The 13,716-nt window shown below is 36.5% G+C and overlaps 1 protein-coding gene across 1 annotated transcript in view; it reads left to right on the top strand.

Moving 5' to 3' along the window:
- HS2ST1 (heparan sulfate 2-O-sulfotransferase 1) overlaps window positions 1-13,716 on the top strand; it is an 81,645-nt gene that overhangs the window by 47,207 nt on the left and 20,722 nt on the right. Inside the window, exon 2 of the mRNA XM_032118117.1 lies at window positions 12,665-12,903. Coding sequence (XP_031974008.1) covers window positions 12,665-12,903 — 239 coding nt within the window. The remainder of the gene's footprint in view (window positions 1-12,664; window positions 12,904-13,716) is intronic.

Genomic DNA, 13,716 nt, shown 5'->3' with positions numbered 1-13,716 from the left:
TAAGGTGTTGAGAGCCATGATTTAAAAACAAAACCAAAACCTCACAATACCTAAACCTCTGAGCAGCCGGAAGGCACAAAAGCAGAACAGAGCTGTGGCAGCTCAGTGCTGTTTTGTTCGACAGGAAATGTATTTTGAAAGAAACCTTACTCTGTACAATAGTAAATACAGTTTTTAGAAGCCAATATATTACAGAAATTGTACCTGAGCTGAAGAACAGGTTAAAATAGTTCATGGGGCATACAAAATTACTGAAGTTCCAGTTACTATTACTTTACACTGACATGTAAAGTCAAGTGAAATTTCTACTACCTGTTGTATTTGCCGTCTTGTGACATTGAACTACAGAGAGGCGCCTTTTCCGTAGCCTTTGGAAGAAATGGCTGCTATTTTAACCAAATTACTGTTGGGATAATTTGTCCACATTTGGGAACACAGAGGGGAGGCCACTTGGACAGAATAAGCTCTTTTAAATTTGACATCGTTTTGCTGAAAAAATAGCTATACATATGTACTGCAGTACAGTCCTGTATCTTGTTTGAGAGTTCTCTTATCTTCTCAGTTGGCCGTAGGCTAGTAGCATACAGAGATGTGAAGTCCTGATCTACAACGATTTCGATACAGAATTTCTTTTTGTGAAAAGGGACCCATTTCCTCATTGATAGTGTGATGTATGAAACATAGTGAGAATTTTTACCCTGCATCAATTTTAATCCTGCATATTGATGTCAGCCCAAGATATCTTTGCCTTCTGAGAAGAAGATAAGTTGGTATGAACTGGGTGTCAAAAGAGGTGTGAAAATATTTTGAGGTGGTTGTTTGGAAACTAAGAGAAGTTACTTTAATCTAGGAATGTAAAAGTATTAAGACTTCAGAAATTATTTTAATATGAGTAAGGGAGGTTGGTGTTTACAACTTACATACAGCCACAGTGTTTCCGCCTTTTTAAGGATAAACTGTGAATTGGAAAAGAAGATAAAAATGAAGGGGTGGATATAGAACAGTAACTGAGCAGTTGAAGGATGAGAGTATGTGCATTTTCAATATTTACTCATCGTGGAGCTTCCTTTGCACCACATGATACTATAAAGGACTATTGCCTCTTGACTTCTCCTTTGTCTTTTCTGCCCAAACTTGTGTATTAATTGTTCCTACCATAGTATGATGTCTTCTGAGCACTGTTGTCACATGGGTAATTCCCTCTTTAACCACTGCAACTAAATTTACTGAGTATCATGATTCAAAGTTCAATTTATTTTATTTCCAGTAATTTATTTTTTAACTTTGTTATTTTATTCCTTATGTAACAATGTTGCCAGAGTCTGTATCATGACAAAGAAGTCCTTTTCATGTTTCCCTCTGCTCACTCAGTCTGAAGAGCAACTTCAGTATTTAACATGTATCTCGAAGGTGGTGTGTCATCAGAATTCACCAGTGGTATTTTTTGCTTTGAAGTATCCCAGCTAAATAATACATTTCTTATAAAAAACTGTATCAATCAGTATATCCTCCCACAGAAGTTTATAGTAGTGTTATTGTAGCCCCTCCCCCTAGTAATGCTTGGATTAAAGTATTTTTCTGATTTAAATATCTTTAAATATCTGAAGTATCAACTTGCATTTCATATAGCATAAGGGAAGAATTGTGTGGTTTTTTGTACCTGCTCTGTTTGAATTACCAACAGATATTAATGTATATATATCCATACATGGTTGCAGCTTGTTAACATAAAAATGAACTTTTGAACCTTACTGTTCATATACACAAAAATAGTAATTGAGACTAATGGAATTTAAGGATGGAAACTTAATACAACAGCAAGGGAAATTTAAATTGTATATATGGAAACCATGGATGGTCACTGGAGACTTAAACCAAAAGCAACTCGGGAGAATTTAGGTTTGGGAATGGAGATGTGAAGAACAGAGAGCAGAATTCGGTAGTGTTAATACTGGCATAGAAAGGAAGTGTTATGGCTGTACAGCTTCTCTGGAGAAAGCTGAATTCAGACCAACACCTGCACCTCTGGTGGGGGCACAGACTTCTCAGTGTTCCAGCTTCTTTGGGAAGTTGGGCTGTGAAGTTTCCACAAACCTTTTCTTCAGAATAGTTTTAGCATTGCTATTCATAACTGTGCTGACTGTGTAATATTTCTTTAAAATCAAGTTAAAATATCATCAGTGCCTTGGTATTGACAGTTCAAAACACTTCCGCTCTCAATGGCAGCAAAAGGATTATTGCCTTACAGAGCTCTGCGGGTTTCAGCCTTATTAGAAATGGGTTAATGCTAGATTTTAGCCTGTTGACTATTGTTGGAAGGAGATTACTCTGCTTGTATAAAATAAAATCTGACAATTGAAATTCTTAATGTCTGCAAAAGATAATCTGACCAAATATGTGTATGTTCCTAGTGTTTGGTTTGGGGTGGTTTGGTTTTTTTCAAGACCAGTCAACTCTTTGCATACTGTGCAATTCTGACTGCTAACAAAACAGTATGTAAAGCTAAATTAACTTTCTTGTCATAAAATGAGTATTTTAATGAATTTGAAATACCAGAAGAGAATCTTGATTCCTCTTTTTTGCTGGACTTACTGCGGGGAATACGTAAGAATTATTTTTGACTTTTATTTCAATGGCATTGCCTTACCCAGCATAACATTCTGCAGTTCTGACTTTTAGTAAGTTCAGTGATGATATGTCTTCTGATAATGAATAATTATGCTGTATTGTGGTCAGGAAGCATTTGTAGAGATTGATGAATACTGCTTTGTTGTATCCTTTACTGCTGTGGGACCGAAGTACTGAGCAAGGGGCTGGAATTGTTTTTAACTTTTTGTAATAGCTACTTGAGATGCAGTTGAGGGAATGATTTGCCCTTCTGTTCTGGACAAATTTTCATCAAGTGACTGTCCTTCTTGTTCAAAAAGAGATTTGGGAGAAGACCAGAATATTTCTCATGCATGTAGGAAAGGAATTCTTTTTAATTAAAAAGCTTAATCCAATTTAAATCAGGATTAACACCAAGAGGCTTTCAGTAAGCCAGCTAGCTCTTCTACCAGAGGGAAGTTTTTTGTACAAAACCACCCTACTGTACACATCAATAGCCCTGGATTGTTTCTGTTTTTACTGAGCACAAGGAGCTCCATATCACACTGACATGAAATTAGGTCAAGCTCATGCTTGTTTAATTTTGATTTTGCTAATCCATGTCTGCTGCAAAGAGATGTATAGTAGTGATGTTGATATGCAAGTATTTGAAGTACAATTGCCCCTGTTTCTTAGCATGGAGAAGATGGTTGTGGAAGGTTTGCATTAGCTGCTAGTTGTGTCACAAATGTTCTATAATGTATGGTTTCAAACTCATACTGAGGATTTCATCTGGACTTCTCTCATGAAAGTCCAGTTGAACTTCCAGGGTAGGGCCAGGGGGGGTTCGTGTTGTGAGGACTTCTTTGTAATGTTCCTTCTATGGACCCCTTGAGTCCACTGGAGCACTGCTCCTTTGAATCCTCCAAAAGTCAGAGGGGAAGGTCTTCCCTTAAAGCAGGTGATTATTTTATTCCAAAAGGAGCCAGGTTGATACTGCCTGTATTTTTATTCCTAGTTCTTCCTGAGGATAGCTTGGACTTAGGTGTGAAGAGGGGAAGGATACAGCAAGAAGAGTTTTCCAGAGATAATTACTAAGGCTTAATTTAGTGTTTCTTGTTATTCTAGCATTTAATTAAAAATAGGGATTTTTTTGTACTTTCATTTACTTAAAACGGCTTTGATGTTCCTGAAATGTAATTTTTAAGTGGTCTATATGTTGTTAGAGCTTGTCTTTATTTATGCTTATCTTTTGATCTCCATTTCAGATGAGATCTTTAGGCTGCAAACCTTAGATTGGAAAAAAAGATAAAGCAGTATTTTTTATCTATGTTGATATTTTAGCTACATGAAGTAGCAAATATCTTGATTAACAATTCACATTTTTGAGGGAAATATAAAACTTACTTCTGGTTTATGTGTAAAGCAACCAGGGTATAGAATTAAATTGAAGTTCTTAAATGAAGTGAAGACCAAGATAAATGGTTTCCATAAAGAAAACAAAAAATATAATCAAGAGCTTACCTAATCAGTATTTTAAAAATGTAATTAAAATTAATACTGTAATGACTTAATAACTGTGGGGCGCACACAGGCTCATTTCTCGTTTTTTAAAACTTTTTCCAAAACTTCTGTTATAGACAAACTCTTATAAAAACAGTAAGGATAGAATTCGTGTTTATCGCTGTAAATACCTAATCTATACATAGCCAGTGTCAATTAAGCAAACATCACGCTTTATCTGTTGGTGCTACACAGAGTTCTCCTAAGGTTATTTTGGTACTCTAACTTCCTAAGATTCCTACTAAAATATTTAGCTCTTCTACCTTAACCACGTCAGCTGCCGTTCTGATCAGAAGGCAGTGCTGTTTGCTGTCTTCCTTTTTTTGGCTCTTAGACCAGATGGCAATAGCTTGTTTTCCAGATTAGGTTAGTTTAGCCAAGAAGTGTGAAGAGAAGCAGAGGTAGAAGTATGATATGTTGTGAATAACAGTGTATCTTAGCAATTAGTTTTATTAAACCTGATGGCAACTATTACTAGAATACAGCATTGTCCTTACATATAGGCCTTTCAATGATTTTAACAGATAGTTTAGTGATTTTTTTTGCTAGTCAATGCCCTTTAAAAAAAGTAAATTATTATATGGCTGCAGAAAGCTTATATAGTAATATAAATAACAAATATGTATAAATAAGCACCAGTCTCCAAGCTGCCTTACTAAATAGAGTCAGACACTCTATATTGATCTTGCTTTTTTTCACTATTTGAATTGGATTTTTCTTGAAGGAGTGACATGCACATTTGTATAGTGGAATGCTTGTGACAACTGTATGTGTGTAGAAAACAGTTCCATTAACTTTTCTTGCTAACACTGGAGACCTGCATTAAGATATTAAGGCACTATAAATAAGAGCAAACCCTGCTGTTATATACTCAGCTGAGGTTTATTATTTAGAGAACCAATCCCTGGTTGGCATCTATTTTTCTTTGCTTTTGTCATAGTCACAGTGCTTCATAACAGTTTTCTGACAATTTTGGGGTTCTGAAAAGCCACAAACTTCTTCCTTGTGTGATTACGTCCTTCTCTTTACAGCTATCTGTTTACTTGTCCTAACGAAACAAGGAATTGCAAGTGGCTGGGAGAAAACAAAGATGAATGGTGACTGTTGTGTTTGCTCTCATGCTAATTCATCAACTTGAAGTCAACGTTTGGGTCAAGCAAAACAGATAAGTCTGAAGTTGGAAAGTTTATGGAGCTGCTTGACATATGCTTATTTTTAAATATACTATGACATCATGGTGCCTAAAGATGTTGCTTCTGTAGCTTTTTACCTGACTTCATAGTTAGTACTATGTGCAGTAGTCAGGAGTCATAGCAGTGATGCTGTAGTTAGAGCTGAAGATATGTTTTAAGTTTGCACCTTTTGTTTTAAAGCATTTAGAAATTTTTGAAGATTTCATATTTGGTGGAATTAAGCCTTCTATTTTTTTCTGTTTTATTGGATGCTGTTTTACAGAAATATCTGCTATAAGCCATACTGTTTCTGGGAATAGCCATGCTTGTTGGGGTACCTAAACTTTGATCTATATATGCAATTCATCTGATGTGTAACTTCCCATGGGATTTTGTCTCGTTTTGCCCTTCCTGGGACAACCTGAGATGTAGGCCCTTACCTGTCCTGTATTTTATGTGACTAAGAGACAGGTTGACTTAATAGTACATGCATGGTATTCCTGGTCTTAAATCCCAAAAGGGCCACAATGTAGTCTTTTTTGTGCAGTGGAATGCTGGAAGAAAAAATATAAGGCTTTATGCTAACTTCAGTTTTAAGAAAAAAAAAAAGACAAAGCAAATACTTGGTCAGACCCTAATCTCTCTTCCTTACAAAATTTGCAGAAAAATGAGAAATGCAGGCTCTGATGTTCAAATCAGGTTGGATGTACATGTGGGAGAGTGATTTCACTGTTGGGTAAACCTTTTTTCTTTTAGTTTAAAATCAAAGCCTTAACAGTATTATTCACTAATCAATATCTACTTACATGTTTAAAATAAAGCCCTGGTACAAATGCTATCTTGGAATAAAGTGACGGATATCAAATGCTAATGGAACTGTAGCAGGCTTTTCAGAATTGCTACTTCTAATTTTCAGGCAGCTGCTGCTTTAGATTTCAGTTAACAATCTCAGTGCCTCCTTGGAGATCTGTGTTGGGATTTTTGAGGGGGGTTATTTTTTCTTTTGACTAGCTCCAATGAGCATTTGTTGGAGTTTGAAAACAATTCTATCTGGACAGTTCTGAAGTGCAGAACAGTCTTTTCCTTCTGTTCTGTAAGTGCATTAACCACTACAAAAGAAAATGTTTTGGCGATATTAGTGACTTATACTTGGTCACCAAACTACTGGGGTTTATTACAAAGTATCTTTTATACCTCTTTCTTCTCATGCATTACTGGAAAATAAACAAGCTGGAATAAAATTTCTAAAGTTAGTCAATATAATTTTTTGCCACTAAGGCAACTGAATTCTTAGAAGGGGAAAAAAACATGGGGTTTTGATCTGACTGAAGAAACCTAAAATTACTTTTCTGATATTATTTTAAGCTTTTTACTCTCTTTCCATCCTGGTTTGTGCTTTGCATGGGATCTTCACTTGCTGTAGGTCAGAACTGGGTTCACAGCACATATGTTCTAAGGCTGTCCTGAATTTGAAGACTTTTTAAAGATAAATGTTAAGTTAAAGGTTTTAGCAGGTATTTCATAGGCTGATTAAAGCCTATGAAATACCTTGCAAATGAGACCAACAGTATTTTTTGTCTAAAATGCAAATAACTAAAATACCTTAAGGGTTAAGATGTTTTTAATTAGGAAAGTTGTTCTGAACTACACAAATAAATATCTAAGAAAAAAAGAAAGCAAAAGGTCTAAGTTATTCTTTCAACCAGAATAAGGTATGGCTACTGCGTAAGGCATTAGCAGTGCTTTCCAGAAGTGTCATTCCCTGAATGGTGTCGTTGATAACCAAAATTTCTGAAGTTGTGAAGCGATTGGTGGTAGTGTGTTTGCAGGGCTGAGAATGCAATAGGACCATGTACCTACCCTCTGTCTAAGGGCAGTGGTCTGCTGCTTGGGTACCAGTGTTCTTGATGTGTGACTGAAAAAAATCAACTGAAATTGCAGTTTTGTTGCTCAGAAATCTTCTTTTGTTATCTTTGTGCACAAATACGTGTTGGTCTTTAATTCTTGAAGTTTCTAGAGAACCTGTGGTGGTTCTGCTCTTAGTAAGACTTAAAACTAGAGCAGAGTTGTTTTTTATAAAGATCTTTGAAAAAGTAGGTATGTTAATACTGATACCTTGCACAAATTTAACTTTTAGGCACTTTTTTAAAATTCAATCAATATTTTTCCTTCGGATTTAATTGGGTATAGTGACACAAATCCTCCATGGTCATGAATTGTCATAGCACCATTGACTCTTCTTCTCTCCATCCCTGAAGTATTGATACCTACATACAGCTACACTCCGGTTTGTAAGTCATGTGCTGCTAAACAGCTCCCAGAGGAGGCCTCATTTCAGTGACAGATGAAGGCTGTGTGTATATGGTGGGTGTTGAAAATGATTCAGAACATTAACTTTGCTTACAGAATTATGATTCGGTTTTAAGCTGCTGTTCATTCTTCATCAGAGGAGAATGGAGTCCATAGTGAATCGGTTTCCAGTCCTGCTCGGGTTTGGTATTTCGGCCAGTCATGTGTTTAATGCAGCTTTCGGGCAGGGAAACAGCTTGAGAGCTGCTCCGTGCCTCAGGCTACCAGCTGCTTACCTAATTGGCCTGGTTGCACAGTGGAAAGAAAGCTGAGGCACCAAGTCAGCTGGCTTCAGTGTTGTTCCCAGCTGGAAGAAACCTGCTTATTGGTTTAACATGGCATCCAGTAGTGTAGATATCCAGCAACTGTTTGCTTAGGGATGGGGCTATCAACACTCGCTGTCCAATTCCTTCACATCGATTCAGTGTGACTCAAGTTTGAGTCTTTTTCTTCAGTTGGGCAACACTTGAAGGCTGCTGAGCTAAAACTTATTTAAAGACTGAGTCTTTCCTCATCTGAGTGGGAGCTTTCACAACAAAGCATGGCAGGCACATAAGACACGTTGAAGAGAGAGCCTAAATAATATCCATGGATACATGCAGAAGGAAAATAGATGTAGAGGACAAAGAACATAGTTTGAGAAAGTAGAGTAGTATGCTCTGAATTATTCTTCCAGTTTCTCAGTGAACTTAATTTTGACAGCCAGAAAGGCTCAAAATGTGTCTTTCATCAAGAATGGTAAGTGGTAAGTTGTAGGGTAAAGAAGAATTTCTGATTTTGATAGATTTCTTTGTTCAGAAATCCCAGGAGGTTCTTATGCTTCTGTAAAAAATGTGAGGAATTTGAAATGTTTGGTTTTGTTAATCTTTAAGTTGTTAAAATCCATGACACTGTGTTCTTTGGGAAGATTTTGTATGCAGTTAACACTTGGATTTGAAGTAAATGCTAATAAGCTTGTTTTACCTAAGACATTCATCTGTTTGAATGTGCGAGGAATGTAGACTAATAACTTCTTATGATCACAGTCATTTGTTTCTATAATTATTTAAATATTGTTCATTTGGGTGATTTGTTTCTGTAATTATGTAAATACTGTTCAGCTGGGTTTTCAGATGTTTTCAGAAGTATGTGTGGGTCCATTGGATTTTCACAGGTGATTTTATTAGTTGAGATCCTTGGTCTGTCCATTTCTCTGTAACTGTTTTCTTGTTAGTAACTTTTGAGCTTGTTGAGAAACTGCTTTGACTTGAAAGGGCAGTGACCTTGAAGTGATGGTGTAGGGATGAAATGTTGCTGTTAGTGCTTCTGCTGAAAGAGAAGACAACTTGCCCATTATATGTTATTTTCTGGTAGCATCTGACTGGCAAACCAATTTGTTGCTAGCCATGATATTTTGTGGTTTATTGCTACAAGAGGATGGCTCAAGAAATGTAAGTCATGCCAAGATGCTGACTTACAGAAATAGGGTGAAGGAGGATTTAGAAGAATGTATAGACAAATAAGTGAGAAAACAAAGTTGTTCTGCTGTTTACAAAGCAGCCAGCTAAGGGCTTTCTGCAAGTAACTCATCTGCTGGTAAATAATCAGTGCAGCAACTGTTATTACACTGATCATATTGGTATTGCCTATGTGCAAACTGTCCTTGCAGTTGATGAAAGTTTGCTTGCAGGACAACTGCAGGTGACAGTATAGCATTTATCCCAAGGATATAGCAATTATATTGTGTATTACAGTGAAATTAAACAAGCAATAATAAAAAAGTGTGAGAATATCTTACGCCTTAAAATTATCCTGTATTACAATTTTATGAAAACCTGTCATATTCAAAGGTATCACTTGCTTAAATGCTGCATATCTTTTTAAATGGGTGTAGTTATGTAATGTGAAATTTAGTGTGTATGGTGTTAACCCTGTTTAAGCATTTGGCTCTTAATAATTTTGCATAGGTGTTTTTCCTACAATGTGAAGTTTAAATAGAATGCTGTGAAAGCAATGAGACTGTAGAACATTTTGTCCACTGGATCTCCAAGAGGAAAGAAATTACCTATCCTGGTCTTTTTCTTTTCAATTGTTTTCAGTGAAACAAGTCCAACCTTATGTAGACAGGTTCTTGTAATCAAAATTTGCAGGGCTGTCATCTAAGGAGACTTTGGTAAGCACGATATTAGTAAATACTTAATGTCTTCTTCCTCCCTATCTTCCACATGTAAAATGTCATTAAAGCAAACATTGCATTTTCTACCATACTTCTAAAAACATGTAAGCATCGTTCATTTTTCAGCCATTACAGGGCTTCTACTTCCAAGCTTATTTGAATTTTATAGAAGAGCAAATGTAGTTAATCAAATGCCCATTAACTCCTCAAATTATCTAACTTCTGATTACATAGGTATCTCAAAGACTATTCTTAGTTGCATGTTACTATTACTGGACCTCTGCCCCTCTCCAAATTATAAATTAACTAACTAACCTTATCAATAAATAAAATCGATATACATCATTTTAAGAGTTAAACTGACTTTTCAGTAAGTATCAGAAGAGCTTCCTGACTTCAAAGGAGAAGCTGCAAACTATTTGTGACTGGGAAAAAATGTGCACTTTTACAAAACTTGCAATTTTTGTTACTGTGTTACTCATAGACTAGAATGAAATAGGCCATTAGGATGGCTAACCAGGTTAGACACTTCCAGGTGCTCCCTCTGCTTCTCACTTCAACTTCCCTTGCATTTTAGCAATTTATAACCTTCCTTTCATTTCAGCCTTTTTTTTTAACTATTGCAATTATTCCAAAAAGGTGATTTCAGTGCTTTATCTTAAAGATCAGTTTTTGTTTTAGTTTGAAATTTAAGGCCTCTTTATTTTTTTCATAATAGGACTGTCTGTATACTTCAGGCTTGTGAAGGTCCTGCTCCTTATATGAGTTCTTGCTTTCCCCCTTGCCATGGGAAGGTGAAGGTGGTTGGATGCAATAGCATTTCTGCTAATTGCATGCAATCATGCAGCTTTTATATCTTATGCATGGTCTTTAAAGTGCAGTTGTCACACTAATTCTTTAAAGGTTTAAAATACCTCATTAGAGGAATATTTCTCATTAATCCTCTTGCAAATCATGTCTGTTTCTCAAATGTTTCCCTATTCCATGTGAAAGAGGAAGCTTCCCTTTGCGCCAGCCACACTCATCAGCCCTGGGGTTTTGTGCAGCTATAATTCAAATCTGACTTAGATCTACTACTCTGGTGTAGAAAATACCAATTAAATTTGTTTCATTTCAGCATCTCTAGGTGGTATTCAGTATCCATGTAGCCTTGGGCAGCCACATGGTTAACTATATTCCGTACCAAATGCTTCCTCTAATCTGTTACTGGCACGGAGGGGAGAGTTGCCAGCCCCATTTTGTTGTAGCCATCTTCAGAGAGATGAAACCTGAGTCTGTTGCCTCATCTCTTCCCAAAATAGGACGTTTGCCAGCAGTGATGGGAGAGGTAGCAAATGAGAAAGGAAGGAGCAAAAACTGTGACTGATGTAGTGGGGAGCAACAGATGTCATGTGGAAAATTGAGATATACTCAATAAGCATTTTCTACAAACATTTTCATACTGATGTAACTTAGTTATGGGGTGTGAGATACGAGCATATGAGAGAGTGAGTGAGTTTAAGCTTTGAAGCATTTCAGACAGATGGAAGTTTGTGGTTTAAGACAATTTATGTGGAATTACAGGGTAGGCTATTCACAGCTTAATGATTCTGCTTTAAAAGTGATTTTATGTTATAATTAAAAGAGATTTGGTGAAAGAGAATAGAAGGAGCTGGGTTAAAGAAGCAAGGAAGGTAAAGGCCAAGAGCTGCTGCTGCTGTTAAAAGCGTGTCATTCATAAAGAGCTATACCCTGTAAAAGAACATAATGCAGAGAATTACAGGTTACTCTTGGGATATCAACTTCAGCTTACACTGTTGACAAATGCAGATTTCTTTGAATACATTATTAAGGGCAGTATCACCATAAATGAATGAGAAAAAGTGCTTTGACATCTGTATTACAAATTGTATTAAAATACATACTTATCTGGAACAGAAAAAAACTGTGTCTCAATCAGCACAGGGTATTTGATATTCAGCAGCATAAAAAAAGAAAAAGCCGTAATACTGTGAGTTTTATTTTCCAAATAAGCTTTTAGCACTTGAAGCAATGTTCAATTACTCCGAGTATTGCCCTTTGTATAAAAGGAAAGATGGTTTATTTGCAAACTACTCACTCTGCCAAAATGTGTTGTTCATTGCTTGCCTTTCCATGTTTCTTTCTTTTTGATGTATTTGATGTATTTCAGTACTCAGAGATCACTCACCTTAATGTTACCTGTTTTGTAAGCACCTCTGGATTCTATTCTTGTCAAACTTCAAATTAATAAAACTAATTTAATTTTTTGCAGCCCTGTTTATTTTAATGCTTTACTCTTGGGGCTTGTATCAATTGAAATAAAAAACCAGTGGTTTCGTCTGAATGACAGTGCCTCTGCACAGTCAGTTGGCTGTGGTCTCTGATGTTAGTATTTCTGTTTCCAGAAGACTCCTATTCTTCAAATTGTTTTATTTATAACTTTTACCTCCATTTTTAACTCCATTATAACTTTTAACTAGGCGTATTATAGAAATTATTTGGGATATTTCAGGGATGTCACTCTTTTGATAGTGCATTATAGACATTTTTCTGTAGAGATGATGACTCTAAAGACAGTGGCATCACTGTGAGTCATAAGAGTATGGTCTGTGTTCCCTAAGCATACTGTTTTCTTTCTAGGCTTTGTGTTCCGTGTTGGACTGTCTTTCGTTCATTTTTATAGATTAAGTTTCGTTCAGATATGTCAGAAATACATAGGACAGCAAGTGTTTCCTTTATTGCTGAGGAGTTACTGCTTTTCACCAGGTTGTGTTCTAAGATTTGAACTTCAGAATTGGTGCTGTTTACAGTGACTTTTTATATTTTTCATCCTTAACAGAAAGGGCTATTGCAAGACATGAAGTCAGAGAAATAGAGCAACGTCATACGGTAGATGGTCCCCGACAAGATGTGACACTGGATGAAGAAGATGATGTGGTGATTATTTACAACAGAGTACCCAAGACTGCCAGCACATCCTTCACAAATATTGCCTATGATCTCTGTGCGAAGAACAAATACCACGTTCTACATATCAATACAACCAAAAACAATCCTGTTATGTCTCTGCAAGATCAGGTAAGCTGCTGAATTTGGGATGTCTTTATGAAACAAGGAAAGAGCACAGGAAAAAAAAATTGCTGTTGTAAACTTGGGTGATCTGATGTAATGGGCTTTTACGTCACGTTTTCCAATATAAATTCAATCTAATGGGTTCATATTTTCTTTGTAGAGAATTAATATTATTTCTTAATAGGTTTAGGTTTTTGCTGGGCTACTGGAGGTGATAAGTGTCTGTTTCTTGGACAAAAGCAAAGTTAAAAAGGGACATGACTGGGGTAGAAATGACCTTTGTTGTTATAACTGTTTTGGCTGTGTAATACTACTTGCCTGTCATCTCCATCTGCAGTGAATGCAGTCTTAGGCAATTTGCTCTCTGAGTAGCGCAGGCACTGTGCCATGCTGTCAGGGCTAGAGTTGTGTCTTTGGTACTGGCTCTGGTCAGGTCTCACAGGTGATAAAAAACATACAGAAAAGTAGTTGTAAATAGCTTGCACTGTGAATGATGGGTCACTTTGCATCCATTTAAAGCTCTCACTAAAATCACTGTAGTACCAGACTGGCAATGATCATGGCTACCACTGCATCAGATGATGAGTATTTAAAAAAGATGATGAAGGATCAATGCCCTGTTTTTGTTAGGCTGGGCTGAGGAAGTAGGTTTGTTGGTTTATCTTCTTTAATATTTCCTTGGCTGACATGAGTGCACTTGCAGGGAACCCAGGTTAGAGATCTGAAACATCACTATCATCATCCCTGCTTGTAAAACAAATGTTTCCGAACTCTGTACTGCCGGTTGTATGCTGATCGCTTAAGCTGATATGCAGCAGA

Source organism: Corvus moneduloides, chromosome 9 (genome assembly GCF_009650955.1).
Source record: "Corvus moneduloides isolate bCorMon1 chromosome 9, bCorMon1.pri, whole genome shotgun sequence".
Classification (NCBI taxonomy): Eukaryota; Metazoa; Chordata; class Aves; order Passeriformes; family Corvidae; genus Corvus; species Corvus moneduloides.
This window is presented reverse-complemented; position numbering and strand designations above follow the sequence as displayed.